The sequence below is a fragment of the Phocoena phocoena genome, chromosome 16, assembly GCF_963924675.1.
Source record: "Phocoena phocoena chromosome 16, mPhoPho1.1, whole genome shotgun sequence".
NCBI lineage: Eukaryota > Metazoa > Chordata > Mammalia > Artiodactyla > Phocoenidae > Phocoena > Phocoena phocoena.
This window is the reverse complement of record NC_089234.1, coordinates 15,960,476-15,988,195: the sequence shown is the minus strand read 5'-3', so window position 1 is coordinate 15,988,195 and position 27,720 is coordinate 15,960,476. Positions and strand designations below refer to the sequence as shown.

The following is a 27,720-nucleotide window of genomic DNA, read 5'->3' as shown; positions in this document are numbered from 1 at the left end:
GGCACGAGCCCGTGTCCCCTGCATCGGCAGGCGGACTCTCAACCACTGAGCCACCAGGGAAGCCCCATGCTTCTTTACTTGATTATTTTTTATACTTTTTTTGAGATAAAACATGCTTGCACTGAAAGGCACAAACTCATAGCCCAATCAAGATGAAGAATACTTCCATCTTCTCAGAATGTTCCCTCATGTCCCTTCCCAGTCACTATACCCCCCAGAGGCAACCACTGTTGTTGTTTCACCATAAATTAATTTTACCAGTTACAGAATTTCTTGTAAATGGAATCATACAATATAGACTCTGTGGGAAGCTTTTCCTGTTCAGAAAATATTTCTGAGTTTAATCCATGTTTTTGCATGTACATTAATTTTTTTGTTCGTTGCTGAGTAGCATTTCATTACATGATATCACAATGTGTATATCTGTTCTGTTGAACATTTCGCTTGTGTCCAGCTTTTGGCTATTATGAATAGAGCTCTCTACACATTTTTGCATAAGTCTTTGTGTGGACGTATGTTCTCGTTTCTTTTGGGTACAAACCTAGGGGTAGGATTGCTGAGTCAAAAGGTAAGTGTATGCTTAACTTTATAAGAAAAAGCCAAACCGTTTTCCAAAGTAGTTGTCCCATTTTGTATTCCCACTGGGAGTGAGTTCTGGTTGGTCCACATCTTTGTCAACATTTGGTGTTTTCAGTCCTTTTAATTTTAGCCCTTCTCATGGATGTGTAGTGGTATCTCCCTGTGGTGTTTTTGTTTTGTTTTGTTTTGTTTTTTGCGGTACGCGGGCCTCTCACTGTTGTGGCCTCTCCCGTTGCGGAGCACAGGCTCCGGATGTGCAGGCTCAGCGGCCATGGCTCACGGGCCCAGCTGCTCCGCGGCATGTGGGATCCTCCCGGACCGGGGCACGAACCCGTGTCCCCTGCAATGGCAGGCGGACTCTCAACCACTGCGCCACCAGGGAAGCCCTATAAATTCAGTTTTAACACCTAATCATAAACAGCATAATCCTCTTCACATATTCTCCTTGATATGATTAATAGAATGACGTCTTTGAAACGGTCTTGTTCCTTCCAACAAATATTTGCAATAAAACACTGGTGGTGTCATGGGCTGTGTTCTGTAGGGCCGCTGAGGTGCTCACAGTGCAAGCAGACGTACTACTGCTCTGTCGCATGCCAGAGAAGGGACTGGGCAGCCCACAGCATCGTGTGCAAACCTGTTCAGCAGAAGTAAGTGTGATTTTTTTTTTTTACATTCATTAGAGAATATTTTAAAATACGGGTTTTTTTTTTTTTTGGTAGTATAAGGATCAAATCAGGTAAGCAGGCCATAACTATGTAAAAGTTGTTGCTTTATACTTTTTTATTTAAGTATAACATAAAGTATACAAATCTGAAGTGAACAGCACTACAATTTTTGATCCCCAAAACTCTGTTTTAAGTAATGTAGGTATTTTCTCCATTTTGCAGATAGGGAAACTGAGGCTTGGAGATTGTGGCTATCTCCCTTTCATTAGGTGGCTTTTGGAAGAAGCACACCTGTGCACAGGGCAGACCCTTGCATAGCCGGCATGGGGTTGTTTTACTTTGTTACTACTGTGATTCTTTCTGGAAGAAGCTGTTTTGCTCTTTCTGGATTTTGTTGAGAATTTAACATTATTGTGGCCCTTACTTTTAATTGGTTCTGTGCTGTAAGTATTATAATTGGTTACTTTATTTCAGTTTCCACAAACTTGAAGATAATAAATCACCTTTTGAAACAAAGAACATGGAAGTGAAAAAAGAGGTATGATATACTTACTTTCTCTTTGCCTTTAGAGTGAATTTTTTTTTTTTTTTTTTTTTTTTTTTTTTTTTTTGGCAGTATGCGGGCCTCTCCCTGTTGTGGCCTCTCCCGTTGCAGAGCACAGGCTCCGGACGTGCAGGCTCAGCGGCCATGGCTCACGGGCCCAGCCGCTCCACGGCATGTGGGATCTTCCCGGACCGGGGCACGAACCCGTGTCCCCTGCATCGGCAGGTGGACTCTCAACCACTGCGCCACCAGGGAAGCCCTAGAGTGAATTTTTAATGACTCCCTTTATTTTGAAATAAGAGGACCTAAGCTAAATAAAATATTTATGACTTATTTCTCCATTTCACCAGTGTTTGTTTATTCCTGTTGAATAAATCTGTACACCCTAGTGATAGATTTGGTGAGCGTTGGGGGTCTGTGAGAACTGTTTATGCCCAGCTTTTTCCGAAAAGGACTTGAGATGGCCGTGTCTCGCTGTAGGTGGACTACTGAGAAAGTTGTCTCTTTGTAGTCCCTGCGTGCACATACTCTCTAGCTTTGTGTACTGGATTCTAATAGGGCCCTGTTATCTAAGGAGCACCTTTTCCTGTTAATACCTTTCTTCCATGTAGATAACTGTATGGGGTAAATCATTTGCAATCTGGAAAGTATCAGTGATGTCCAACTCATATTTTATAGGTAAATTTTAGCTTTCTCTAGCTGGTCCTAGCTTCTACTTAAAAAAAAAAAAATCCATTCCTATAAAAATGTTAACAAGTGAAAACTTAAAACACTACCCTCCCCACCCCCTTTTTTAAAAAATAAACTCAACATTGCCATCACCATCATGGCCTGATTCTCGGGTGATCCCAGTGCTATGCACACTGCCTATGGACAGTACGTTTTAGTGACCCTAGAAGACGTATGTTATTTCTCTACACCCTCATTCAAACCTGGGAGTCAGGCTGTTTTGACCTCGGTTCTAGCAAATAGTGGCCATGGTATCATTTATTTTATTTTATGTTATTTTTAATTATTTTTTATTTATTTATTTATTTTTATTTTTATTATAAATTTATTTATTTATTTTTGGCTGTGTTGGGTCTTCGTCTCTGTGTGAGGGACTTCTTTATTTGTGGCAAGCGGGGGCCACTCTTCATCGCGGTGCACGGGCCTCTCACTGTCGCGGCCTCTCCCGTTGCAGAGCACAGGCTCCAGACGCGCAGGCTCAGCAGTTGTGGCTCACGGGCCCAGTTGCTCCGCGGCACGTGGGATCCTCCCAGACCAGGGCTCGAACCCGTATCCCCTGCATTGGCAGGCAGACTCTCAACCACTGCGCCACCAGGGAAGCCCTATTTATTTATTTTTGACTGCGTTGGCTTTTCGTTGCTACATGTGGGCTTTCTCTAGTTGCAGCGATTGTGGGCTACTCTTGGTTGTGGTGCACGGGCTTCTCATTGCAGTGGCTTCTCTTGTTGCAGAGCATGGGCTCTAGATGCACGGGCTCAGTAGTTGTGGCTCACAGGCTCTAGAGCGCAGTCTGAGTAGTTGTGGCCCACGGGCTTAGTTGCTCTGCAGCAGGTGGGATCTTCCCAGACCAGGGATCAAACCTGTGTCCCCTGCATTGGCAGGTGGATTCTTAACCACTGTGCCACCAGGGAAGTCCGGCCATGGTATCATTTAAACATGTGCTTGTAAGTAACTCACTTAATGTGTTTTTTCAAACCAGAGTGACTGTCCTCTTGGAGTTACTAAAGAAATAGCCATTTGTGCTGATAAAATAATGTTTTCTGATTTGAGAAGCCTACAACTCAGGAAAAGCATGGAAATAAAGGTATTTGTTGTTTAATTTCCATAGACAGAGATCCAAAGAACTGTAGATTTTTATTTCCTTGTTTCCTGTGTTTGGGTTTATAAGACAGCTCCAAAATACAACTGAAATTGATAAAGATTGCAAAAACTTGTCTACAGTACTTTTTGTATCTTGTTATAAAGCTTTACAAAATTAACATTTGCTTTGTTCTCAGTGAGTTACTGCAACTTTTTTGTCTTTGAAAGGGTATAGTTACTGAATTCAAACACCCAGGTGACTTTTATGTGCAGTTACGTTCTTCAGAAGTTTTAGAATACATGAACCAACTGTCTGCGAGCTTAAAGGAAACATATGCAAATAAGGCACATGAAGAAGATTATATTCCTGTAAAGGGGGAAGTTTGTGTTGCCAAGTACACTGTTGATCAGGTAACCCCTAATGAAATATTTAACAAGATATTTTAATTTACTTTGGTCCTATCAGCTTGACACCAGAGCTTTTAATGATGCATTAGATGGCTTGAGGTGAGACTCTGGTCACACTGCTGTTTCTCTTCCTCAGTCAGGAGTCCACGTCTGTTTGTTTACTTCCTCCCTGCCTGAGGCCACTCCAGCTCTGCATGTAGGCTCCTCAGTTGCTGGGTACAGAGTGATTGCTAGTCCTAGAGCTTGTGTTTATCCGTGTAGCTGAGGCATTAGTGTGTCACAGAGTCCGCTGGGCTAGAATAGCCTGGGAATTGTTGTGTATATTAAAGCATCTAAAATGGACAAATTTGGGGATTTCTGAGCCAGATTCTTAGGAAATTAAGCTAACTTGTTAATAGAGTATCTCAGAACAGAACAGTAACTTTTCCTTTGCATGTTCTGTAGATTGAGAGTTTTTAAACCTAAGATTGTGAAATGCTGTTTAGAAGCAGAATACCGTTATATTTCACTTTCAGACCTGGAACAGAGTAATAATACAAGATGTTGATGTGCTGCAGAAGAAGGCACAAGTCTTATATATTGATTATGGAAATGAAGAAATAATTCCAGTAAACAGAATTCACCAACTAAACAGAAAAATTGACTTGTTTCCTCCTTGTGTAAGTCTCTTTTACTTTTTGAATTCCTAATAGCATCCCAAAGGAGCTGTTTTTAATGTTTTGATGGACATAATATTTGTGTGTTTGTTGCCATGGTTATTATGAGAAAGGACCTATTGGTGTATCTTTCACTATGTAGAGAAACAATCATGGACTTTCTTGGCTCCATTTTATTAGGCATTACTTAGTTAAGTACTGCCTCAGGTAGGAAACTTAGCATTTTTAGGGACATCTTATCAATCTGCTCTTTAAAAACAATCATTTTTATATTTATTACATTATTTGGAAGCAACTTGAATTTATGTGTAATTGAAGGATAATAACCATCCTTTGATTGATTTCTCAAGCTTAAAGTCCCAAAAGGAAAAGCATTGTGGATAGAATATCAAGAGAGACAAATAATTATTCATAAAATTGTTTATCGGATTAGTACTTGAAGATTTTTGATGAATATTCAGCATGAAATACATTGTCTTTAAAAAAATCTTTGCATAATTAATTAGAAAAAAGTCACTTTCAAATACTAATTTTTAGTAACTTGTGTAAAATCTTTCAGGCCATAAAATGCTTTGTAGCCAATGTTATCCCAGCAGAGGGGAATTGGAGCAATGATTGTATCAAAACTATTAAATCACTGTTAATGCAGCAGTACTGCTCTCTGAAGGTTGTGGACATCTTAAAAGAAGTGATTTCCTTTGCTGTGGATGTTATGCTGACAAGTTCAGGTAAGATCTGAATCTTTCTTTTTTTTTTTTTTTTAATTTTATTTATTTATTTATGACTGTGTTGGTCTTCGTTTCTGTGCGCAGGCTTTCTCTAGTTGTGGTGAGTGGGGGCCACTCTTCATCGCCGTGTGCGGGCCTCTCACTGTCGCGGCCTCTCTTGTTGCAGAGCACAGGCTCCAGACCTGCAGGCTCAGTAATTGTGGCTCGCGGGCCCCATTGCTCTGCGGCATGTGGGATCCTCCCAGACCAGGGCTCGAACCCGTGTCCCCTGCGTTGGCAGGCAGATTCTCAGCCACTGCGCCACCAGGGAAGCCCTGAACCTTTCTTTTTAAATGGAGCACTTAATATGTTATTTAGTGCCCACCTATTACTCAGAGAAGAAATAGAAACATGAAGTGAGACCAAGTAAGCCCCACTCTGGAGTCATTCAGATTGTGACGGGAAATATGGCCTTGGCTCTGCTCTTGCAGTTGGCAGTTTATCAAAGACAAGGCACAAGTTTATAGAATTTGGTACATTAAAAGGCTAGATCTAGACTTATTATGGGAAAACTCTAGTATCTTTTTAATACAGCCATTATAATATCCCTGATTTCTACTCATTTACTGGGAAAATTCAGGAATTTTTCTGTGAATTTGTCCATCCTTACCATCAGTGCTTTTTCTTTGAACAACCTTCACAGAACTGTATTTGGTTAGCATTAAGCCCATAAGCACATAGTATTTAAGTTGTGGAAATGGAAGCAGTTTGGAATCCTGTTCTTCCTTTATGGCTTTGTACATATTTAAAAAGTGACTTCTGACAGTGTGCTTATAATTGCCTCTTGGTTTCTAAGGTGGTATTACTCTTCTATTGCTTGAGACCCATCATTGGTTGATTACTTGGTAGAAAATTCAGTTAATCCTGTTGTGAAATTGAGTATAAAATCTCTGTGTTTTGTTTCTTTGCTATGTATGTTCCATGTTGTGACTTGAGCTTTTGGATACTGTTTGAGGGAACTTGAAGTTTATGTGGCTGCTGGTTGACACTTGATTCAGCCATACTTTATGTCTGAGATGAAGTAGTCTTATGTCTTAAATTTATTTTTTCTTATAAATGGTGGTCATTCTAAGCATGCCAGTGAGGTGGTAACTAAATCTTCCATGTTATTCGTAATTTTTAAGTGAAATATTTTTATTAAATTTTTTGTTAAGTGATGATGGGGATTTTGACTCAATTTTTTCTAATAAATTTATTTATTTTTATTTTTGGCTGCATTGGGTCTTTGTTGCTGCAGGTGGGCTTCCTCTAGTTGCAGCGAGTGGGGGCTACTCTTTGTGGCGGTGCATGGGCTTCTCATTGCGGTGGCTTCTCATTGCAGAGCACAGGCTCTAGGTGCGCGGGCTTCAGTAGTTGTGGCACACGGGCTCAGTAGTTGTGGCTTGTGGGCTCTAGAGTACATGCTCAGTAGTTGTGGTGCACAGGCTTAGTTGCTCCGCGGCATGTGGGATCTTTCTGGACCAGGGCACGAACCCGTGTCCCCTGCATTGGCAGGCAGATTCTTAACCACTGTACCACCAGGGAAGCCCCTTGACTCAATTTTTAAAGCTGAAAATTAATAAACTATATTTTACACATAGAAACTGAACTAGTAAAAAATATGCTGGTGTGCCAATAGCTATAATCTTTAAATCATGTGATTGATTCATTTCTTTTGTATTTATTCTTTTCCTCTAATACTTAGTATAATATCTCAATGGAAATATGTTCTCTTAATCACTTTTAGGAAAATTCTTAGACCATGTGCTCATAGAAATGGGATATGGCTTGAAACCCAAGGGACAAAATTCTAAGAAGCAAAGTGCAGATTCAAGTGAGTATACAGATTAATATTGAACGGTGTAGTGATTTTAGTTATTGAGGAAGTTATTGTCTCTTGTCTGTATTCCTAGAGTACTGCCTATATAAAATCCCTGAAACATCAAGCTTGGGTGAGACAGCTCTGCTGAACAGTTCTCAGGAGTTTTTTTGGCCATCTGGAGGAGAAAACTCAATACTTACTGGTCTAAAAGTTATCACGCTTGAAATTGTAAATGATGGTGGTGTCCTAGGGAGAGTGTAAAGTGAGAGAAGTGAACCTGAGCTTACAATACCAAGGGAGAAGCTGTGATGGGAGAGGTGGAAAGAGAACAGGGAAAATGTTGCCAGAATAACAGAAGAGTAAATGTTCTGGGAAGGAGTCATCAGCAATAATAAATGCTGCAAAGGGGTCCAGTGGAAGGAACAAAATCCCCCCAGCAGTATCTGCTTCACTAAGGCACTGTGGAGGTGCCTTCAGGGAGCGTATTCTGTGGGCAGTATACGCCCACATGGAGAAGAGATTATAAAACGGTGGCAGGATCGCAGAGTGCAGTGGGGGCCCTGGGAAGGGCACCTGACCCAGATTTGGAGGAAAGCCTTTCACAGTGACATCATACTGAGCAGGAAATACTCAAGTTGCTGGGAGATTTGGGAATATGTTCTGGGAAAAAAGACCAGCATGTATGTATTAAGGCCTAGAAGTGTGAAAGAGCACAGTTAGGCCTGAGAAACTGGAAAATTGGATTAATGAAACCAAAAAGACTTATATTTCTGCTTTTTGATAAGGTGATCTTGAAGATGTCAGGAAAATCACAGCTGAAAACAAAACTATTATAGACAGAAGTGGCCTAATCCCCAAAGTGTTGACTTTGAATGTAGGTGATGAGTTTTGCGGTGTGGTCGCCCACATTCAGACTCCAGAAGACTTCTTTTGTCAACGACTACAAAGTGGGCGTAAGTAAATCTTGATTTGTGTTATCAATATAACATACATCAAGAGACTCAGCATGCAGATATGCAGATAACGTGTAAACTTGTATTTCTTTAGTTTAAGATGTGATCTGTATCCACAGATAAGCTCGCTGAACTTCAGGCGTCACTTACTGCGTACTGCAGTCAAGTGTCTCCACGCTCTGATTTTTATCCAACCATTGGTGATATCTGCTGTGCTCAGTTCTCTGGTAAGGAAAAGAGAGTATTATTGAATTTTTTACTTACAGTTAAGTACCAAGAAATGAACCAATCTTCGTTTTGCATTGATGGCTGCATTTGAAGTTTGAGTAGTGCACCAATGATGTTTTTAAGTGTTCCAATTAAACTGAATCCAAGTGTGTAAGGGAGGAGGAGGATCTGTAAATGCTGCGGGGGTGGGGGTGATGGAGGTTTTTATTTTACCAGCCCTTTAGTTCTGGAGACTGATACAGACATTTGTTTATATCAGTGTGGGAATGTGGAACCTCCCAGGGTCATGTCTTGGCCAGTTTTCTTTGGAACAGCAAGAGTGTCTGGAGGCACATAGCTGTTGTGGCCCGGCCTCTGTAGCTGCACAGATGATGACCCTCTGATGACTGGGTTCAGTTCTCTGCTGAAGGGAGGACCAGTGGCCTCACAGGAGGGGAGAGACAGGTAGGCCTCCGGTAAATCTGTGGCTTGGTTAGTGGAGTCTGGTTGACTCATACTGCCAGGTATTCTAAAATTGATCAAGACCTAATGGATTCACTCACGTGACCAGGACATGTTCCCTTGTCCTAATGAGTTAACTGTCCACTAGAGGGATTAAGCATTTAATAAATAAATAATGACAAGCATACAACATGAGTTACCTAGAAAGGGATGAATAAAGGTGACATTTCAGGAGTTGAAAGCTTCTGATAAGGAAAAGTAGGAATGGTGAATAAGCATGCATAGTTCAGTAAAGCTTGATGTTACATGAAAATAGAATCTACAAATGACCATCTAAATTGAGGAGGAAAAAGTTTTGTTTATATCTACATTGGAAAATCATTTCAGATTGAGTCTCTCCTATTTTTAGAGGATGACCAGTGGTACCGTGCCTCTGTTTTGGCTTATGCTTCTGAGGAATCTGTACTGGTCGGATATGTAGACTATGGAAACTTTGAAATCCTTAGTTTGACAAGACTTTGCCCCATAACTCCGAAGTTGTTGGAATTGCCAATGCAAGCTATTAAGTGTGTGCTGGCAGGTATGTAATTTTTATAGTTCCTGTATTCTTAAAATATTGAAACCTAAAGTTAAGAGCATTAGAATTGAAATTAAACTAGTGAGTAGATCAGGGAATGTGTTTAGCTGTAACTTACCTCAGTACAAAAACAATCCTTAATGGAACATTTAGGAAGTACAGATGACTATTTTGCTATCTGTAATAAAATGAAGTTGAATATACCTGTGTTTATGAAGTTGAGTATTCTTTTTTGTTATTTATAGAACCTGCATTATCAATACATATCCCAGAAGCCTGTCAATTGCATGAATTAGGGGGAAACTGCTTTTGAAAGCAAGAACATTAACGATCATATGCTTAGAAAGCACTGTATATGTAACATGTCCCGCTAGGAGCAGGAGCTTCTTTCCAGTGTAAAAGATTAGCTTCTACAACTTTTCATTCACATGCACCATAATTTAACTAGTATCCAGTTATCAGAAGGATATTTCCAAGATCCTGCTACTAGCAGTGTTCTTTTAACTACATTTTTTAGCCTATCCAAGATCATATCCTTAGGAAGAGGTACAAACTACTGTGTATAAAATAAGTAAGCTATAGGGATGTATAGTACAGCACAGGGAATATAACCAATATTCTATAATAACTTTAAGTGGAGCATAATCTGTAATCTATAAAAATACTGAATCACTGCATTGTACACCTAAAACTAATACAGTATTGTAAGTCAAATATACTTCAATTAAAAATTAATCATCTTTTTTAAAAAACTAATTTTTTTAGTTCCTTGGGATAGGTTGCAAAACGCACTTACATTTGCAAAAATACCACCTTAGGTGGAATGGAGGTGTCAGTGGGTATGCTTTTCATGTTTGTGATACACATTATGATTGTTCCCTAGAAAAGGTAGAACTAGTTTACACACCTACCAGAAACGTAGTAGGGAGTCAGTTCCTTGACACATTGGTGTACCAAATATTGGGTGGGCCAAAAGGTTCGTTTGTTTTTTTCCGTAAGATGGCTCTAGTAGCACTTAGTTTTCTTTAACTTCACTGGAAACAATTTTGTTAGATTGTATGTGACAGCTGTCATATCAGCGTGCATTTATAAAAAGACTTATCAAAATTGGTGAATTTTTGTGTAGCCGTTTTAATATTGAAGGTGGAAGAAAAACAACTTTTTTGGCATATTATGCTTTATTCTTTCAAGAAAGGTAAAAATGCAACTGAAATGCACAAAAAGATTTGTGGAGAAGGTGCTGTGACTGATTAAATGTGTCAAAAGTGGTTAGTGAAGTTTCGTGCTGGAGATTTCTCTCTGGACGATGCTCCACGGTTGGGTAGACCAGTTGAAGTTGATAGCGGTCAAATCAGAAAACAATAATTGAGGACAATCAACGTTATACCACGCGGGAGAGAGCTGACATACTCAAAATACCCAAATTGAGTGCTGAAAATCATTTGCACCAGCTTGGTTATGTGAATTGCTTTGATGTTTGGGTTCCACATAAGTTAAGCGAAAAAAACCTTCTTGACCATATTTCCGCATTCAATTCTTTACTGAAACGTAATGAAAATGTTCCGTTTTTAAAACAAATTGTGACGGGCAATGAAAAGTGGATACTGTACAATAATGTGGAACAGAAGAAATCATGGGGCAAGCGAAATGAACCACCACTAACCACACCAAAGGCCAGTCTTCATCCAAAGAAGGTGATGTTGTGTACGTGGTGGGATTGGAAGGGAGTCCTGTATCAGGAGCTCCTTCCGGAAAACCAAAGGATTAATTCCAACAAGTACTGCTGCCAGTTAGACCAATTGAAAGCAGCACTCGACGAACAGCATCCAGAATTACTCAACGGAAAACGCATAATCTTCCATCAGCATAACGCAAGACCACATGTTTCTTTGATGACCAGTTAAAAACTGTTACAGCTTGCCTGGGAAGTTCCGATTCATCTGCTGTATTCACCAGATATTGCACCTTCAGATTTCCATTTATTTCGGTATTTACAAAATTCTCTTAATGGAAAAAATGTCAATTCCCTGGAAGACTGTAAAAGATACCTGGAACAGTTCTTTGCTCAAAAAGATAAAAAGTTTTGGGAAGATGGAATTATGAAGTTGCCTGAAAAATGACAGAAGGTGTGGAACAAAAGGGTGAATATGTTGTTCAATAAAGGTCTTAAGTGAAAATGAAAAATGTCTTTTATTTTAAAAACTGAAGGTACTTTTGTCCTGCCCAATAGATATTTCTGTATTGTTTCATCTTGGCCAATTTTGATAAGCTAAAAACTAAATCATTTTAATTTGCTTCATTACCAGTGAGACTGGATGTTTTTTCATAAGTTACTTGGCTCTTAATTTTATGAAATGACTTGGTATAACTTTGGGGTTGTTGATTTGTAAGTGCCCTTTCAGTAAATGCTACAGATGTCTCAGACGTCAGTATTAGTGACCGGTGTTTCTTCCTGGATTGTTTGATACTTTTGTTTTTGATTTTTTTAACAACCTTATTGACATATAATTTATATACCATAAAAGTCACTGTTTTAGGGAATTCTCTGGCAGTCCAGTGGTTAAGACTCCGCTCTTTCACTGCCAAGGACGTGGGTTTGATCCCTGGTTGGGGAACTAAGATCCTGCAAGCCGCACAGCACAGCCAAAAAAATAAATAAAAGCAGTGTTTTAGGTATACAATTCAGTGATTTTTAGTAATTTACCGAGTTGTACAGCCATCACCATAATCCAGTTTTGGAATATTTCCATCACCCCCCCTGAGATCTCTTGTGCCCATTTATATATAGTTAATCCTAGCTTCCTAGGCAACCATTAATCTACTTTCGGTCTTCTAGATTTGCCTCTTTGGACATTTTGTATCAATGGATTTATGATGGTTTGTTTACATAGAAATATAGAAGCGTTTTACAGACTTTTTCTTTATAATTTTGCCTTCATTTTCGTGTTTAGAAAATCCTTCTCAGATGGGACTTTCTGGTTCCAGTGTTTGTCATAGAGTCCTTAAGTTTGTGGAAATTAGGAGCTAAATTTGTAAAGGCTTGCAATAAGAAAGATTTTAACATTCTTTTAAAAATTCTTTGTTAGGAGTAAAGCCATCATTAGGAATTTGGACTCCAGAAGCTATTTATCTGATGAGAAAAATTGTACAGAACAAAATGATCACAGTGAAAGTGGTGGACCAGTTGGAAAACAGTTCCCTGGTGGAACTTATGGATAGGTCTGTGATGCCCCACATCAGTGTCACCAGAGTGCTCATCGATGCAGGCTTTGCCGTGGGGGACAAGGGGGTAGTGACAGTTAAGCCCAGTGACATGAAAGAAGCCAGTGGTAAGTAAATTGTCCACCAGATAATGTCTGTGCTGGAATTCAGGTGGCTTTGTGAATGTATGGGTTCTCATACTTTAAACAAGAATTGATGTTGAGTACCTTTTGTCCTTTTAAACCAAGCATTCATCTAAAGAGTGTGTTTGGGTCACTGGCAGCTGAAGGTCGATGAGAAATGTGAATTTGGAATTCAGTGAGGTAGTAATGGTTAATTCTCATGCTAATTAACTTTCCTGCAAAGTCACTAAGAAAGTCATTGGGCATTCAGTTCTTCAAAAGCAGACTCTTTATCTAGCAGCCCTGCCTCCAACTCCCTGCTCTGGCCATTTGTTTTGCAAATCGTCCATTTATTTTCACAGTTCCCTCGGGTGTAGAAGCAGAAATCAGTCTGTTGGAGTGGACGTGGGTTGAACTTGCTGTTGATCAGACAGTAGATGTTGTGGTCTGTGTGGTGTATAGTCCTGGAGAATTTTACTGCCATGTGCTTAAAGAGGATGGTAAGTTGACTCTTACTTACTTCTTTTTACAGTACACTGGCATAGATAATAGGTCAAGATAAGTTTGTTATTGGGTGGTGAAACTGTTCTCTTTCCAGTAAAGGCCAAGTGGGTATTTGTACTTTCAAGAAAGATTTGGTTTTACTTGGTTGCCTTTTATTCCATTGTAAGACATTATTTTCTGTTTTCAATAGTCTCTGTTTAAACCAGCTTAGATTTCACAGAATGTCTCCTAAATTCATTTTTGAAAAATTTTAATTGTTGATCTCATTGACGTATGACATACATACAGATAAGTGCACAAATACGAGTGCAGCGTAACAAATTATCACAAAGTCAAAACCTTGCGTGACCAGCCTCTGGTTACCAGTAACCCGGAAGTTTGCTTCATGTCTGCTGACAATCACTGCCACTTCTTTCTTTCAGAAGTAAATATGATCGTGCCTTCTAATAATAGCATAGATTAGTTTTTCCCATTATGAACTTTATATAAATGGAATCATACAATATGTACTCTTCTGTGCCTTGTTGCTTTTTTTTTTCCACATTTGTGAGTTTGGACCATCATTTTCACGTGTGACTGTAGCTCGTTTTTTGTTGCTGCATAGTGATCCGTTGTGTGAATGTACTGCAATTTACTGTTCCTTTCTACTCTTGGACATTTGGGTTATTTCTAGTTCTGAGCTATAAAATGTTGGTAAGAATATTCTCATACAAATTTAGCGCACATGCATTTCCATTGAACATGTACCTAGGAATGAAATTAGTGGCCAAATCTTAAAGGGTATGTGTGTTTTCAGCTCTGATCAATGAATGCTAAAGAGTTTCCAAAGTGATCATGGCAGTTGTTGGTTTGAGAATTCTAGTTGCTCCACATCCTCACAAACACTTTGTATTTTCCGTCTTTTTCCCTTGAGCCATTCTGGTGAGCATCATTGATTTTAACCTCTCTAAGTTTTGGGTTTTCTCTCTGTCAAATAAGGATGTTACCCTAGATAACTAAGTTCCTGACTGGCTCCCAACTTGTGAGATTTGTCATCCCTTCATACAGAATCATCTGGTAGATAGGCTACTATTTTAAAATATTCGCCACTTATTTTCATAAGTGATTGTACAAGCATATAGTACAAATTTTAAAGTTACAAAAGAGAATATAGTGAAAAGTTAAGTTTCCCAGTTCCTCTTCTCAGATTTCTAAATATCCTTCCAGTTCCTTTTCTCAGTGTTCTTAATATCTTTCCACAGTTGCTCTATACATATGCTTATATGAGTATATATATTCCTTTTTATGTAGGCATAAATGGTAAAATAAATAATATTTGCACTTTGCCTTTTTCTCCCACTCTGTCTTGGATATCACTTCACATAGTATTTCCTCCGTTCTTTTTAAAATATACTTTTAATTTTGGAATAATTTTAGATTTACAGAAAAGTTGCCAAGATAGTACAGAGAGTTCCTGTATACCCCTAGTTTTCTCTATAGTACCACGATTATGTAAGATGTTAACATTTGTTACAGCTTAAGAGACCCACATTGGTAAATGTCTATGAACTAACCTCCAGACTTTATCTGGGTTTCGCTAGATGTCTTTTCCATTTCTGGTAATGGCCTTTTTCTGTTCCAGGGTACCACATCACTGTACGTCCTCATTCCTTTTCATGGTTACATGGTATTCCTCTGGGTGGGTTTACCCTAATTTAGTTAACCTAGGTACAGCTACAGTTAAAGGATTCCTGTGTACAAGTATTTATCACTAAAAACAATTCTTATAATCTGTGATTTTATTCTGAGACTACATCCTTGAGACAAATTCCTAAAATTGTACAATAGTTATTAAGTCAAAGGATATGTGTGCTTGGGCTCTTGAGAGAGTGCCCTCAAGAGGTCATCCAGGCTGATTTCCACCATCAGTGTATGAAAGTGCCCTCTCCCACACCATTTCCTGCAGTGTGTCCTTAAACTTTCTTATTTTGACTAATCTGAAAGGTGACAATTCTAACTCGATACAACTTAATTTCCATTTCTGTGAATGGGTCTTTGCCACATATTTAAAAGATATTTTTCTTTTACTTCTGTAGTGTTCAGATCCCTTTACTTGGCATTTTAAAGCTCTCCACGGTCTGTATCTTTCCAAGCACATCTCTGGTGTTCTTCTTCAGTGATCTACCTTTCCATTCCTCTTCTCTGCCAGACTGCTCCCAGCAAGTGTTTTTTTGGCTGCTTAATTTGGTACTTTGCCTCAGAGCCGTTTCTTTTTCTGGAATTACCCTCTCCTTTTCTAGCAAACAAGTCATACTTCAGATTTCTCTATAAAGCCTTTAGTGCACAGAGCTCACCTCTCTGAAAGTCCTTAGCAGACACTATCTGTGCCAACCATTTAGTAATTACATATACTCCTTCAGGACAGCTTATATGTAACTTCCTTTCTTGTGCAGTGTTTCCTGGTCCACATGCAAAGCTCATGCTCTAGCATACTGACAACAATGCCATCACCATGGCTCTGTGCCCAGTAAATTGTTGGTATGGGGTTTACTGAGAGTATTAACTAAATAATGACTTATTTGCCCAATTTCTCAATAAGGAGAAGGGAGAGGTATTTGGCGTACTTTATAGTTGCTTGGGGATATGCCTGGGTTTTTATGATCAAAACACTTTCCAACTTTAAATGAAAATCTGTTACTCTGCATGTTTTTAAAATATTAAACACTATGTGTATTGTGTTTTCAGCTCTAAAGAAACTCAGTGACTTGAACAAATTGGTAGCAGAATATTGCCAGCAGAAGTTGCCTAATAATTTTAAGGCAGAAGTAGGGCAACCTTGTTGTGCTTTTTTTGTAGGTAAGTTGCAGTTGGCACAATATTGACTATATTAGAATCTTTTATTTCTTGACTTTCAAACCTCATTTTTAGTGTATTTTCTTCCTGACGTTTAAGCAGTTATTTTTCATAATCAAAAGTGAATGCTTAAAATACCGTGGTTTTTTTTGTTCTTCTCTCTTTGTAACAAGGAGCCTCCAAATGATACGTTCTTACCTAACTTTGTCAAATGCTTTTCTTTCCAGAATTTCTGATAATATTAAAAGCTAGAGAGTGGGAAACCTGTTCACTGCAGATTCATTGTTTCTTCTGGTCACCCTGTGCATGTTTATTTTGAAAATATGTTTGATGAAACACCTTAATTTCATTGCATGTTTTTCTGTTTATTTTTTCTATTATTTACCAAGTAACAAGTGAAACAATCTCATTAGTGGTGAGAATATTATAAGTCTTCCAGTTTGACAAATATCAAGTTTATTAAGTCTTTGCTTCACTTAATATTCTGCTTATTGGTTAGGTTATGAATGAAATCTTTATAGTAGATGTAAAAGTGTGATGCTATAAAAACTTCGGTGATATTCTTAGAATGAATTTTGAGAATCCTCCTTCTAGGGATTTCTGAATTAAAAACTAAAGGTGTTGTCTGGGAAGAGAAATATATTAGCTACTTTAGACAAAGAATGGTCTTTTTCAAGATAAAAATTTCAAACCTTAATAGAAGGGAAATATTCCATGTTACAAATTTTGTGTTAAATCTAGGTGATGGTAATTGGTATCGTGCTTTAGTCAAGGAAATCTTATCAAATGGAAACGTTAAAGTACAGTTTGTGGATTATGGAAACATTGAAGAAGTTACTGCAGATGAACTCCAAATGATCCCATCCAAATTTTTAAAACTTCCATTTCAGGGGATACAGTGCTGGCTAGTAGGTATGGTGCAGAGTAAGAAATTTTCTCAACTGTCTTCTAATACTTAGAGTACATAAATTTCTCAGTATTAATATATTTATAATTTTAATATTTTGTGTAAGTTATTTTCTGTTTCATATTATAAAATTTAGAAACATATATTTAAAGATACTGGCCAGAATGTACAGTGTTGATGTCAAAGTAAGGAAGCAGCTGCTTTTCTATACTTATGATAGGAGTGAAAACCGATGCTTTCTTTTGGAGACATTTTGTAGGATTCCTTAAGAGCCTCAAATATTCTTACCGTTTGTCTTGGCAAGTTTACTTCTAATAATTCATCCTAAAGAAATAATCATGTTATTTCACAAAGTTCACCTACATGGAAATTCATTACACTGCTGTTAATAATAGCAAAACAACCTAAATAGCCAATAGTAGAGGCTTGGTTAAATGAGGATCCATATAATGTAGTACCTATTTCATAGGTTTGTTGTGAGGATTATTAAATTAATGTTTAGATCAGGGTCTGTCTGGCACTCAAAGTTCTATTAAGTGTTCGTTCTTATTACACAGTCGTTAAAATGTTAAGTATGTGTTGATGTGAAGACTAGTTCATGATTTAAGTGAAGGAAGCAAGTTATGAAAGAGATGGCAGGATGGCATTGTGATTAAGAGGACAGATTAGAAGCAGCTCTGCTGCCTACTAGCTGTGAGACCTTAGGTAAACTGTTTAAACTCTATGCTTCCTTTTCCTCATCTGGAAAATAACGGTACCTTCCTCAAAAAGGCATTAAGGATAAAAGAGATACAATGCATAAAGCACTGAATAGTGCCTAACATTATAACTATTTTTATTATTATAAAAATTTCTTTATAAAAGAATTATGAGTATATATGTTCATGTGTGTATTTCCATATGCACATAAAGATTATGAAAGATTGGATACCAAAATGTTAATAGTGATCATGTCTAGAAGCATTAGATGCTTTTTATTTTTCCTTTTGCCTGTTTAATTTCTACTTATTTTACACTAAGTGTGTTCTGGATTATTGTTTTTAATCACCATGTTTTATGTCAGTGTTTCTTAAAATATGACCCCTCCACCCCACAGCCAGTAGTATCAACATGAGAACTTGTTAAAAATGCAGATTCTTAGTCCCCATCCAAGACCTACTACTAAATTGGAAACTCTAGGGTGGGGCCCCAAAATCTGTTTTCACAAGCCCTCTACATAATACGTATGCACACTCACATTTGAGAACCACTGTTACGAAAATAAGGGTATAAGCCAAAGTTATCCCAGAAAGATAATTTTTGGTTAAATAATTAAATATGATATTTTGAAATTATCATTGGAAGACTGTTCACAAAGGTGCAAGTGTAGGTTTAACATCTTTTACCAGAACAGTTGATAACTCATCATCGTGTATGTAACCATAGTGGCTTCTAAAAGAAATAATAATTCTACTTTTGCCTATTGGGAAAAATGCCAGGTGAAGATAAGTTAGTGAGGAAAGTGCAGACGGATCCTGAGCCTCCTAAAACAGTAGTATATTTGTAGGTTCATTGTCTGCAACTCAGGCACTGAGGATGTAGATACATAATTGATTATGGAGAAAAGATACTCAAAACCACTGACCTGAATGGTAGACTTGGGAAGGGTCCAGTCCTGGATATTATTGAGGCAAAAAGTGCAGCTTTGGAGCACAGAATTCTTACTTTTTTTATTTTTATACTCCACATCTTTATTTATTTTTATTTTTTTTATACTCCACATATTTATTGGAGTATAATTGCTTTACAATGGTGTGTTAGTTTCTGCTTTATAACAAAGTGAATCAGTTATACATATACATATGGTCCCATATCTCTTCCCTCTTGCGTCTCCCTCCCTCCCACCCTCCCTATCCCACCCCTCTAGGTGGTCACAAACCACCGAGCTGATCTCCCTGTGCTATGTGGCTGCTTCCCACTAGCTAGCTATTTTATGTTTGTTAGTGTATATATGTCCCTGCCACTCTCTCGCTTTGTCACAGCTTACCCTTCCCCCTCCCCATATCCTCAAGTCCATTCTCTAGTAGGTCTGTGTCTTTATTCCCATCTTACCCTTAGGTTCTTCATGACCTTTTTTTTTTTCTTAGATTCCATATATATGTGTTAGCATACGGTATTTGTTTTTCTCTTTCTGACTTACTTCGCTCTGTATGACAGACTCTAGGTCCATCCACCTCACTACAAATAACTCAATTTCATTTCTTTTTATGGCTGAGTAATATTCCATTGTATATATGTGCCACATCTTCTTTATCCATTCATCTGTTGATGGATACTTAGGTTGCTTCCATGTCCTGGCTATTGTAAATAGAGCTGCAATGAACATTTTGGTACATGACTCTTTTTGAATTATGGTTGAAACCTTCCCTAATGTGGGAAAGGAAATAGTTAATCAAGTCCAGGAAGCACAGAGAGTCCCATACAGGATAAATCCAAGGAGAAACACGCCAAGGCACATATTAAACTATCAAAAATTAAATACAAAGAAAACATATTAAGGGCAGAATTCTTCTTAATGCTGTTTTATTTGTTAGATATACAGCCTAGAAACAAACACTGGACCAGAGAAGCCATAGCAAGATTTCAGACGTGTGTCACAGGGATAAAACTCCAAGCCCGAGTGGCTGAAATCACTGAAAATGGAGTGGGAGTTGAACTCACCGATCTTTCCACTTCTTATCCCAGGATAATTACTGATGTTCTGATTGAAGAACATCTGGTTTTAAAAGCTAGTTCACCATGTAAAGACTTAGTGAAAAACAGTCCTGTTAATAAACATGGTCTTCAAATTGATGCCCCATGGCTTCAAGGTAACATTTTTAAACTGCTATTTAAATTTATGTTATCCTTTGCTTTTATAGGCTGTGAAAATTTTTCTATTCCAAGTGACATGATTTTCCTGTAGAAATATGCTTTGTGGAAATAGATAAGTAATAAGTAAAGTTAGTTTAATATTTATTGAAACATGGTTTTTTTATTAAACACTACTCATTTTTTTTTTTTTTTTTTTTTTTTTTTTTTTTTTTTTGCGGTACACGGGCCTCTCACTGTTGGGGCCTCTCCCGTGGCGGAGCACAGGCTCCGGACACGCAGGCTCAGCGGCCATGGCTCATGGGCCTAGCCGCTCCGCGGCATGTGGGATCTTCCCGGACCGGGGCACGGACCCGTGTCCCCTGCATCGGCAGGCGGACTCTCAACCACTGCGCCACCAGGGAAGCCCTGTACTCATTTTTAATGTAATTACTTGTCAAGCAGACGTGTATCATACAGCTATGTATCCTTTAAAGTTTGAGTAAATTTTAAGAATTAAATATGCTACAGAAATGGAAATATACTACTGAAATATACTATAGGAGCATAATAGTTTAAGGATTCTTATTATAGATTGAACTTTTTTGTAATGCACACCAAAATCTCTCAAATTAAACAGATTGTTTTATGAAAATACAGATTTTTGTTTTGGGAATTTGGGAATGTTGGTATTCAGTAGAATACTAAATGTTATCTTTTTCATGAGAGACCTGTATTTCGTATGTTTTCAGCCACCTCTTCAGCTGAGCAGTGGAGGACAATAGAATTGCCAGTTAATAAAACTGTACAGGCAAGCGTATTAGAAATTGTAAACCCAAACTTGTTTTATGCTCTACCAAATGAAATGCCAGGTAAGAAACCAAACAGAGTTTGAGACACATTTATGCTGGTCTTTTAAACTGTAGAATGAACTTACCTGAATTCCTTAGGAAGTGATGGGGAGAAGAAGGTGATGATTTCTGTTCCACTCAGTGTTTTAATTGATCATAATAACACTTAAGGAAAATTTAATTATAAAAACATGAATGTGAACATGCTGTGCATTCAGCACCTACTCCACCTGGTCTTGATCATCTACAGCTTTTTATAACAAAGCAACATCCTTAATTACTGTAGAATTTCTTGTTTAAAAATAGGTACTGTCTGTATTGAATTGTACTTATTACTAAGCTAATCTTCTACAAGCATTACGAGAATTTGATCCCAAACAGTTTTAGATACGTTGGAAAAGCACTTCCTAACCAGTCTGTAATCACAGTGTTACTGTATCTTAGAAACTTGGAGAAATGTTTTACACTGGCCCTAATCATGAAGAAAAGTAGCATGGAAATGTTGACTTTCCTTTTCCTTTTTTATTTCGTGAAAGATTACAATTAAGGCATCTCTTCAGTGTATTTTAGTGTTTTTTTTTAATTCATTTATTTTATTTACTTATTTTTGGCTGCATTGGGTCTTTGTTGCTGCGTGCGGGCTTTCTCTAGTTGCGGTGAGCGGGGCCTACTCTTCGTTCAGGTGCGCAGGCTTCTCATTGCAGTGGCTTCTCTTGTTGCGGAGCATGGGCTCTAGTAGTTGTGGGCTTCAGTAGTTGTGGCTCGTGGGCTCTAGAGCGCAGGCTCTAGTAGTGGTGCGTGGGCTTTGTTGCTCTGTGGCATGTGGGATCTTCCTGGACCAGGGCTTGAACCCATGTCCCCTGCATTGGCAGGCGGATTCTTAACCATTGTGCCACCAGGGAAGCCCCAGCGTATTTAACTTTATTCTTGCGGTATCAGAGGCTGAGTTAGTGCAGGTTTGCTGTTCAAAATAATTTGCACATATTTGAAAGCTGAAAAAAATGAAAAAAAAAAAGTTTTTTCAAATGGTCAAACCAAGAATTGTGGTGATAACAATAACTGCTCTTAATTTTATCCTCCAGTATTAGGAATAATCAACTTTAAACTGTATAGTGGAAAGCAGCGTCTTAGGATTATTGCGTCCTGACAATAACATATGGTATGATGAATTGGAAGTACTTTGCTTCATTTAATTAACTATAACACACTTACTGAAAAGTATACTGAACAGTCGTAAAACTGCAGCTTAATAGAACAAGTTTTTGTAGAATGAACACACTAGAATAGCCACCCTGATCAAGAAATTAGCCCCCCAGTGGCTTCCTTCTTGCCCCTTCCCAGTCTTGCATCCCTTCCCCACAAGGTAACCAGTAGTGGTTTTATCTTTTTTTGGCTTTATCTATTTTAAAAATATAAATGTATATTTTAATATATATGGGTTCTTTTTTGAGTGATTAGATTTGACTTTCCTTTTTATATAAATACTTTATTATAAATAGTAGCATTGAAAATTTCTTCACAAAACATTTTCTATATATATTTTAGAAGATCAGGAAAAACTGTGTGTATTGACAGCCGAATTGTTAGAATATTGCAGTGCTCAGAAAAGTCGATCGGCCTATAGACCAAAAATTGGAGATGCGTGCTGTGCCAGATACACAGGTAAGATTCTTTTCTATTCCCCAAACAGTGTTCACTTTAAAATTTAGATTTACAGTTTAAAAATGTATTTTGTTTCCCTCTTCTTTTGTATGACAACTAGATCTACAATTTCCCTCTCTTTCTTCCCAGTAGAAATGTGTCATAATTTTTGTTTAGATAAGTATTCTGTATTACATTATTAGTTTTGCATAAACAGTATTCACAGCCTACCCACGTAGTTACTATAATTACATTTTTCTTTTGCAGCCTTTTTTGTTACTAGTGTCCTATATACTTTCACTAATGATCTCCAGTTCTCTACATTGGTATAAATTCTCTCCATGAATACTGCCTGTACTTTATCAACTTTTATCATATTGTAGGCAGCTCCAGCCTTCTGACACACTCCTATCCAGACTGCTTGTCCTCCAGACCTGAGCTGTCATCCTGAAATTTTCCTTTCACCATCATACTGGAGATTGTTTCAGCACGAACCCCCTATGTTTCTTGGATTTCTCTCCCACCCCACCTTGTTGGCTAGATTTCTCCCTCCCTCGTCTCAGCTTGTTTTCTGGATCCTTTACTTTTGATTTAATATTTTGGTATATCTATCTCATCCTCTAGAAGCTGAGAAAAGGTACATGTAAGATAAATTTTGTTATCTTTCATGTTTGAAAAAGTCTTTATTCTACCCTAATAGTTACTTGATAGCTTACCTGTAGATAAAATTCTAGGTTGGAAATCATCTTTCTCTTAAAATTTTGAAGGCATCGTGGGTGTTGCTGGTGGAGAGGTAGATGTCATTCAGGTTCTCCAAACTTTGTACGTATTTTTTTCCTCCTTTCTGGAACTTTTGGTAATCTTTTCATCCCAAGTTTTGAATTTTTTTTTTTTTTTGCGGTACGTGGGCCTCTCACTGTTGTGGCCTCTCCTGCTGCGGAGCACAGGCTCCGGACGCGCAGGCTCAGTGGCCATGGCTCACGGGCCCAGCCTCTCCGCGGCACGTGGGATCCTCCCGGACCGGGGCACGAACCCATGTCCCCTGCATCGTCAGGCGGACTCTCAACCACTGGCACCACCAGGGAAGCCCCTGAATTTTATGATGTGACTCAGCACTGGTTTTCTTTTCACCATTGTACTGAGCACCCAGTGAGTGGGCCCTTTAGAAATTCATGAGCTTCAGTTTTGAAAATTTTTCCTGAATTTTCTTATTCCTTTCTTTTATTTTCTGCTCCTTTATGAACTCCAAGTATTCTCATGTTGGACTTAAACTCTACTGCTGAATTTCCTTTGCTGTTTTTTTTTCCAAGAGATTTCCTCAGTTTTCTCTTCCAGCCTTCCATATTTCATTTTTAATATCACATTTTTGGTTTCAGTAGCTTTGTTTCTCAAGTATGTGGTTTTTTTTTTTTTTTTTTTTTTTTCGCGGTACGCGGGCCTCTCACTGTTGTGGCCTCTTCCGTTGCGGAGCACGGGCTCCGGACGCGCAGGCTCAGCGGCCATGGCTCACGGGCCCAGCCGCTCCGCGGCATGTGGGATCTTCGCGAACCGGGGCACGAACCCGTGTCCCCTGCATCGGCAGGCGGACTCTCAACCACTGCGCCACCAGGGAAGCCCAAGTATGTGGTTTTTAATAACTGTCTTGTACTTGCTTCAAGGATGGAAGGCCATTTCTCCGAGGATGTTAACATCATTCTTTAATTTTCATGGTCTTCACCGTCTTTGGGTCTCTGTTTCCTTGAGTTCCTGTTTGTTTTAGTCTTCTCTTTCATGTCAGAGACTCTTCTACTATCTGATCATCTTTCGCTGTTCATTTATGTAAGGTGGAGCATTGAGAAGCTAATTGGAAGTTCCTTTGTGCACAGGCAGAGCTTGTCTGCTTAGTGGACTTTCCTGTAGGGTGACCTGGCTCTGCCGTTTCACTGGGAACTCCTGATGCCTGTGTCTTGAAGTGCTTTTGCTTGAGATGGTCGTCTCCTCCCTGGAGTGCATAGCTTGCCTGACAGGGTTCTTGTAAACTCCCTCCTCTGCTCTGCCTCGCGTTCCCCAGTCCATAGTCTTTCTGGTTCATCCTCTCTGCGGAGGAAACTCGTCTTCTGCCCATGGGTAGGAGCAGTTACCTGAAAAGGGGGAATTTTCTAAGCGTTATTAAAACACGTAAACATAAAACTGAGCATTCTCTTTAGCAACTTTAAAAATAGATATTACGTGTAAATGTGTTTATAAACTAAAGTTCATTCACATGCCTTGGGGAAGCAGCTCTGCTTCTGTTATCCAATCCCCATTTCATCTCCATCTTTGCTCCAACTTTTGAATGAGTAGCATCAATTATTGAGCCTTGATTGCTTGGGGATTTGAGATGCAAACTGAGATGTTTCTTGGCTTCTTTACACCCAGCTTTAGTTGAGCTCTGCTAAATCATTTCCACTCACATATTTGCTTTCCACCTTCCACTATTACATTGTCTTCCCTCTTGTTCTCTATCCTTGTGGTTTTAGGCCTTTTTCTATTTAGTCCTATAACTGTCTTTTGAGTAGAATCTGCAAGGAGTATATGTGATGCTCCTATTTAATCTAAACTCCTTGGCGTGAAGTCAGAAATCTTGGTGTGAGTTTCTAAGTGATGTAAATGTAACTGTGAATAACCATCCTAAAGGAGGAGGGCATCATTGAATGTAACTTCTCACCTGAGATTCCTCTGTATTTTCAGGTGATGATTTATGGTACCGTGCCGTTGTTCTGGGGATGTCAGCTGCTGATGTGAAAGTGCTCTATGCAGACTATGGAAACATTGAAACTCTGCCTCTTTGCAGAGTGCAGCCAATCTCTGCCAGCTACCTGGAGCTTCCTTTCCAAATTATTAAATGTTCCCTTGAAGGTACACAATTAAGTCACTTTCCAATTTGGGTGTCTGTGGGATGTTTTTCTTTCTTTTATAGCACTGAGTCTGAAACAAATGAGTATTTTAGGACTTCCCTGGTGGCGTGGTGGTTAAGAATCCGCCTGCCAATGCAGGGGACACGGGTTTGAGCCCTGGTCTGGGAAGATCCCACGTGCCGCGGAGCAGCTAAGCCTGTGTGCCACAACTACTGAGCCTGCGCTCTAGAGCCCGCGAGCCACAACTACTGAACCCACGTGCCACAACTACTGAAGCCCTCAACGCCTAGAGCCCCTGCTCCACAGCAAGAGAAGCCACCGCAATGAGAAGCCCGCACACCGCAATGAAGAGTAGCCCCCGCTCACTGCAACTAGAGAAAGCCCGCATGCAGCAATGAAGACCCAACGCAGCCAAAAATAAAATTAAAAATTTTTTTAAAAAGCGTATTTTAAGCAACAGCCCAGATTTCTAAATATCAAGCAGAGTTTACCAAAAAATCTCATACCTTTTATTATTCTTTCATTCTCACAAAAATTATGTTCATTTGTTCCATCTTTGTTTTACAGATTAGTTTCAGAGAGTCAAGGCTCAGAGATTCTGGTTTGCCTCAGATTGCAAAGCTAGTTAAGTGGCAGGGCCAGGGTGAACTGGGGTCAGTCATCTGACGTCTTGTGCGGGGGTCTTTCTGCTTTGTCACAGAGGCTAGAGACATTCAAATGGCACCATTTGGGGCTACCTTCCTATTCATACCATATCTGCGTATTTATTCAGCCCTTCAGTTGGAATTTGAATAAATGGAACTAAAATGCTAAAGTAGCGTTTTATTCTTACTCCTGGTTTCTTTACCCAGAGGTCCCAGTAGATAATAACACACTGATTTCCTCACAGTCTGCTTTGGTTTTGACTCAAGAGAGTTGGAAAATTACCTTTATTATTGTTTGCTTCTACCATTAGAATGTAAGTCCACAAAGGCAGACATTTGTCTGTTTTGTGGCTTCTAGACCTAAATTAGTGCTTGACATAGTAGGGATTGAGGAATATTTATTAAGTTGGATTTTTTTGAGCGCAACAGCAGTAGTACATCAGAGCATACCTAAACCCAGCTAAAGTCAGTGAGGCTTTTGCTTATTATCCTTAGATAATTTATCTAAATATCATTTTTCAGGAACTTGAAGATTAACTCTAATATTCATTTTTTTCCAGGACCAATGGAATTGAATGGAAGCTGTTCTCAATTAATAATAGAGCTACTGAAAAATTTAATGTTGAATCAGAATGTAATGCTTTCTGTAAAAGGATTTATCAAGAATGTCCACGCAGTGTCAGTTGAGAAGTGTTCTGAGAACGGTACTATCAATATAGCTGATAAGCTGGTGATGTATGGTCTGGCGAAAAACGTCACATCTGAAAAGCAAAGTGCTTTAAATAAAGGTATTTTTCTCAAGTTTAATTAATAGCAGGTGTAAGTGTAGCCAAGAACAGATGTGATCAATTTAGTTGACCTGATCCTTCCTTATTCTCCGTGGCTGCATTCCCTCTGTCGTCATCCTTTACAAATCCAGCGGCAGGGTGCTGACTCATGTTGCCACCTCAGAGGAGCCACCTGGAAGGAAGCAAGCCTCCCAGTCCAGACTTTCCTTAGATCAGGCTCAGCAACACCGTTGATAGAATCGATGCTGAGAGCTTTAGAAATGTCAAGCATTCAGAGTAGCTGCCAACTTCCTTTTGATCCTGATCAAAGTGAGAAGAACTCACATATTTGAGAATGGATCTTACTAGTTATTTCATAAGATGATGCTTTGGCAGGCCTGCCCTCAACTGAAAAGAGATATCCCGTGTATGACAGGCAAAAGACCTGAAACCTCGGAGGTAAGGGCACTTATTTGGTAAAACCCAGGATAGGAGTAGATAACATAAAGCCCAAATGAAAAATTAATTGATCAAGTCCTTTGTAGTTGGAAAGGATCTGCCCTGAGGGGCAGATCTGTATATGTTCAGACTGCAGGTTTTGTTTTGTTGTATTTTTTCTGTTATTTATAGTGCTAGTTGTCTAATGGCTTTTTGCATTTGCTTTTAGAAAAGGGGAACAGGATGAATTGCTGCTGCACAGAGCTACAGAAACAAGTGGGTAAAATTTCCTTAGTGAAATTATACTCCCAACATTTTTAGGAATGAAATAACACCATTTCTTCTCACCCTCAGGTTGAAAAACATGAACAGATTCTTCTCTTCCTCTTAAACAATCCAACCAATCAAAACAAATTTACTGAAATGAAAAAATTGTTAAAAAGTTAAGTAAGTTAAATTTGATGTTTTTGCACTTGTGTAACCCCCAGCAGGACATCTCCAGTCATGTTGTCATGACAGAGCTAATGGGGTGACACCCGTTTTGAGGCTGTACTTTATTCTGCGGTGTAATGATCTGAGATCTGGCTGTAGTGTTTCTGCTGTCTTTGTAGGTTTTCTTTGGTAAGCTCCCTTTGACACTGCTAGTGGGACTGAGTCCAAGGCTGTCCGGGTTGCAG

The 27,720-nt window shown here is 38.8% G+C and overlaps 1 protein-coding gene across 1 annotated transcript in view; it reads left to right on the top strand.

Annotated features, from left to right (window-relative positions):
* The window catches only part of TDRD1 (tudor domain containing 1), a 35,088-nt gene extending 7,598 nt beyond the window's left edge, over window positions 1-27,490 (top strand). The window contains exons 4-22 of the mRNA XM_065893979.1: window positions 1,124-1,229; window positions 1,722-1,785; window positions 3,500-3,604; window positions 3,829-4,011; window positions 4,524-4,667; window positions 5,224-5,392; window positions 7,158-7,244; window positions 8,018-8,185; window positions 8,305-8,412; window positions 12,518-12,760; window positions 13,117-13,254; window positions 15,983-16,093; window positions 19,571-19,846; window positions 20,579-20,698; window positions 22,223-22,339; window positions 25,028-25,195; window positions 26,399-26,626; window positions 27,273-27,319; window positions 27,398-27,490. Of these exons, the coding sequence (XP_065750051.1) occupies window positions 1,124-1,229; window positions 1,722-1,785; window positions 3,500-3,604; window positions 3,829-4,011; window positions 4,524-4,667; window positions 5,224-5,392; window positions 7,158-7,244; window positions 8,018-8,185; window positions 8,305-8,412; window positions 12,518-12,760; window positions 13,117-13,254; window positions 15,983-16,093; window positions 19,571-19,846; window positions 20,579-20,698; window positions 22,223-22,339; window positions 25,028-25,195; window positions 26,399-26,626; window positions 27,273-27,319; window positions 27,398-27,490 (2,675 nt within the window). The remainder of the gene's footprint in view (window positions 1-1,123; window positions 1,230-1,721; window positions 1,786-3,499; window positions 3,605-3,828; window positions 4,012-4,523; window positions 4,668-5,223; window positions 5,393-7,157; window positions 7,245-8,017; window positions 8,186-8,304; window positions 8,413-12,517; window positions 12,761-13,116; window positions 13,255-15,982; window positions 16,094-19,570; window positions 19,847-20,578; window positions 20,699-22,222; window positions 22,340-25,027; window positions 25,196-26,398; window positions 26,627-27,272; window positions 27,320-27,397) is intronic.
* The last annotated feature ends 230 nt before the right edge of the window (window positions 27,491-27,720 follow it).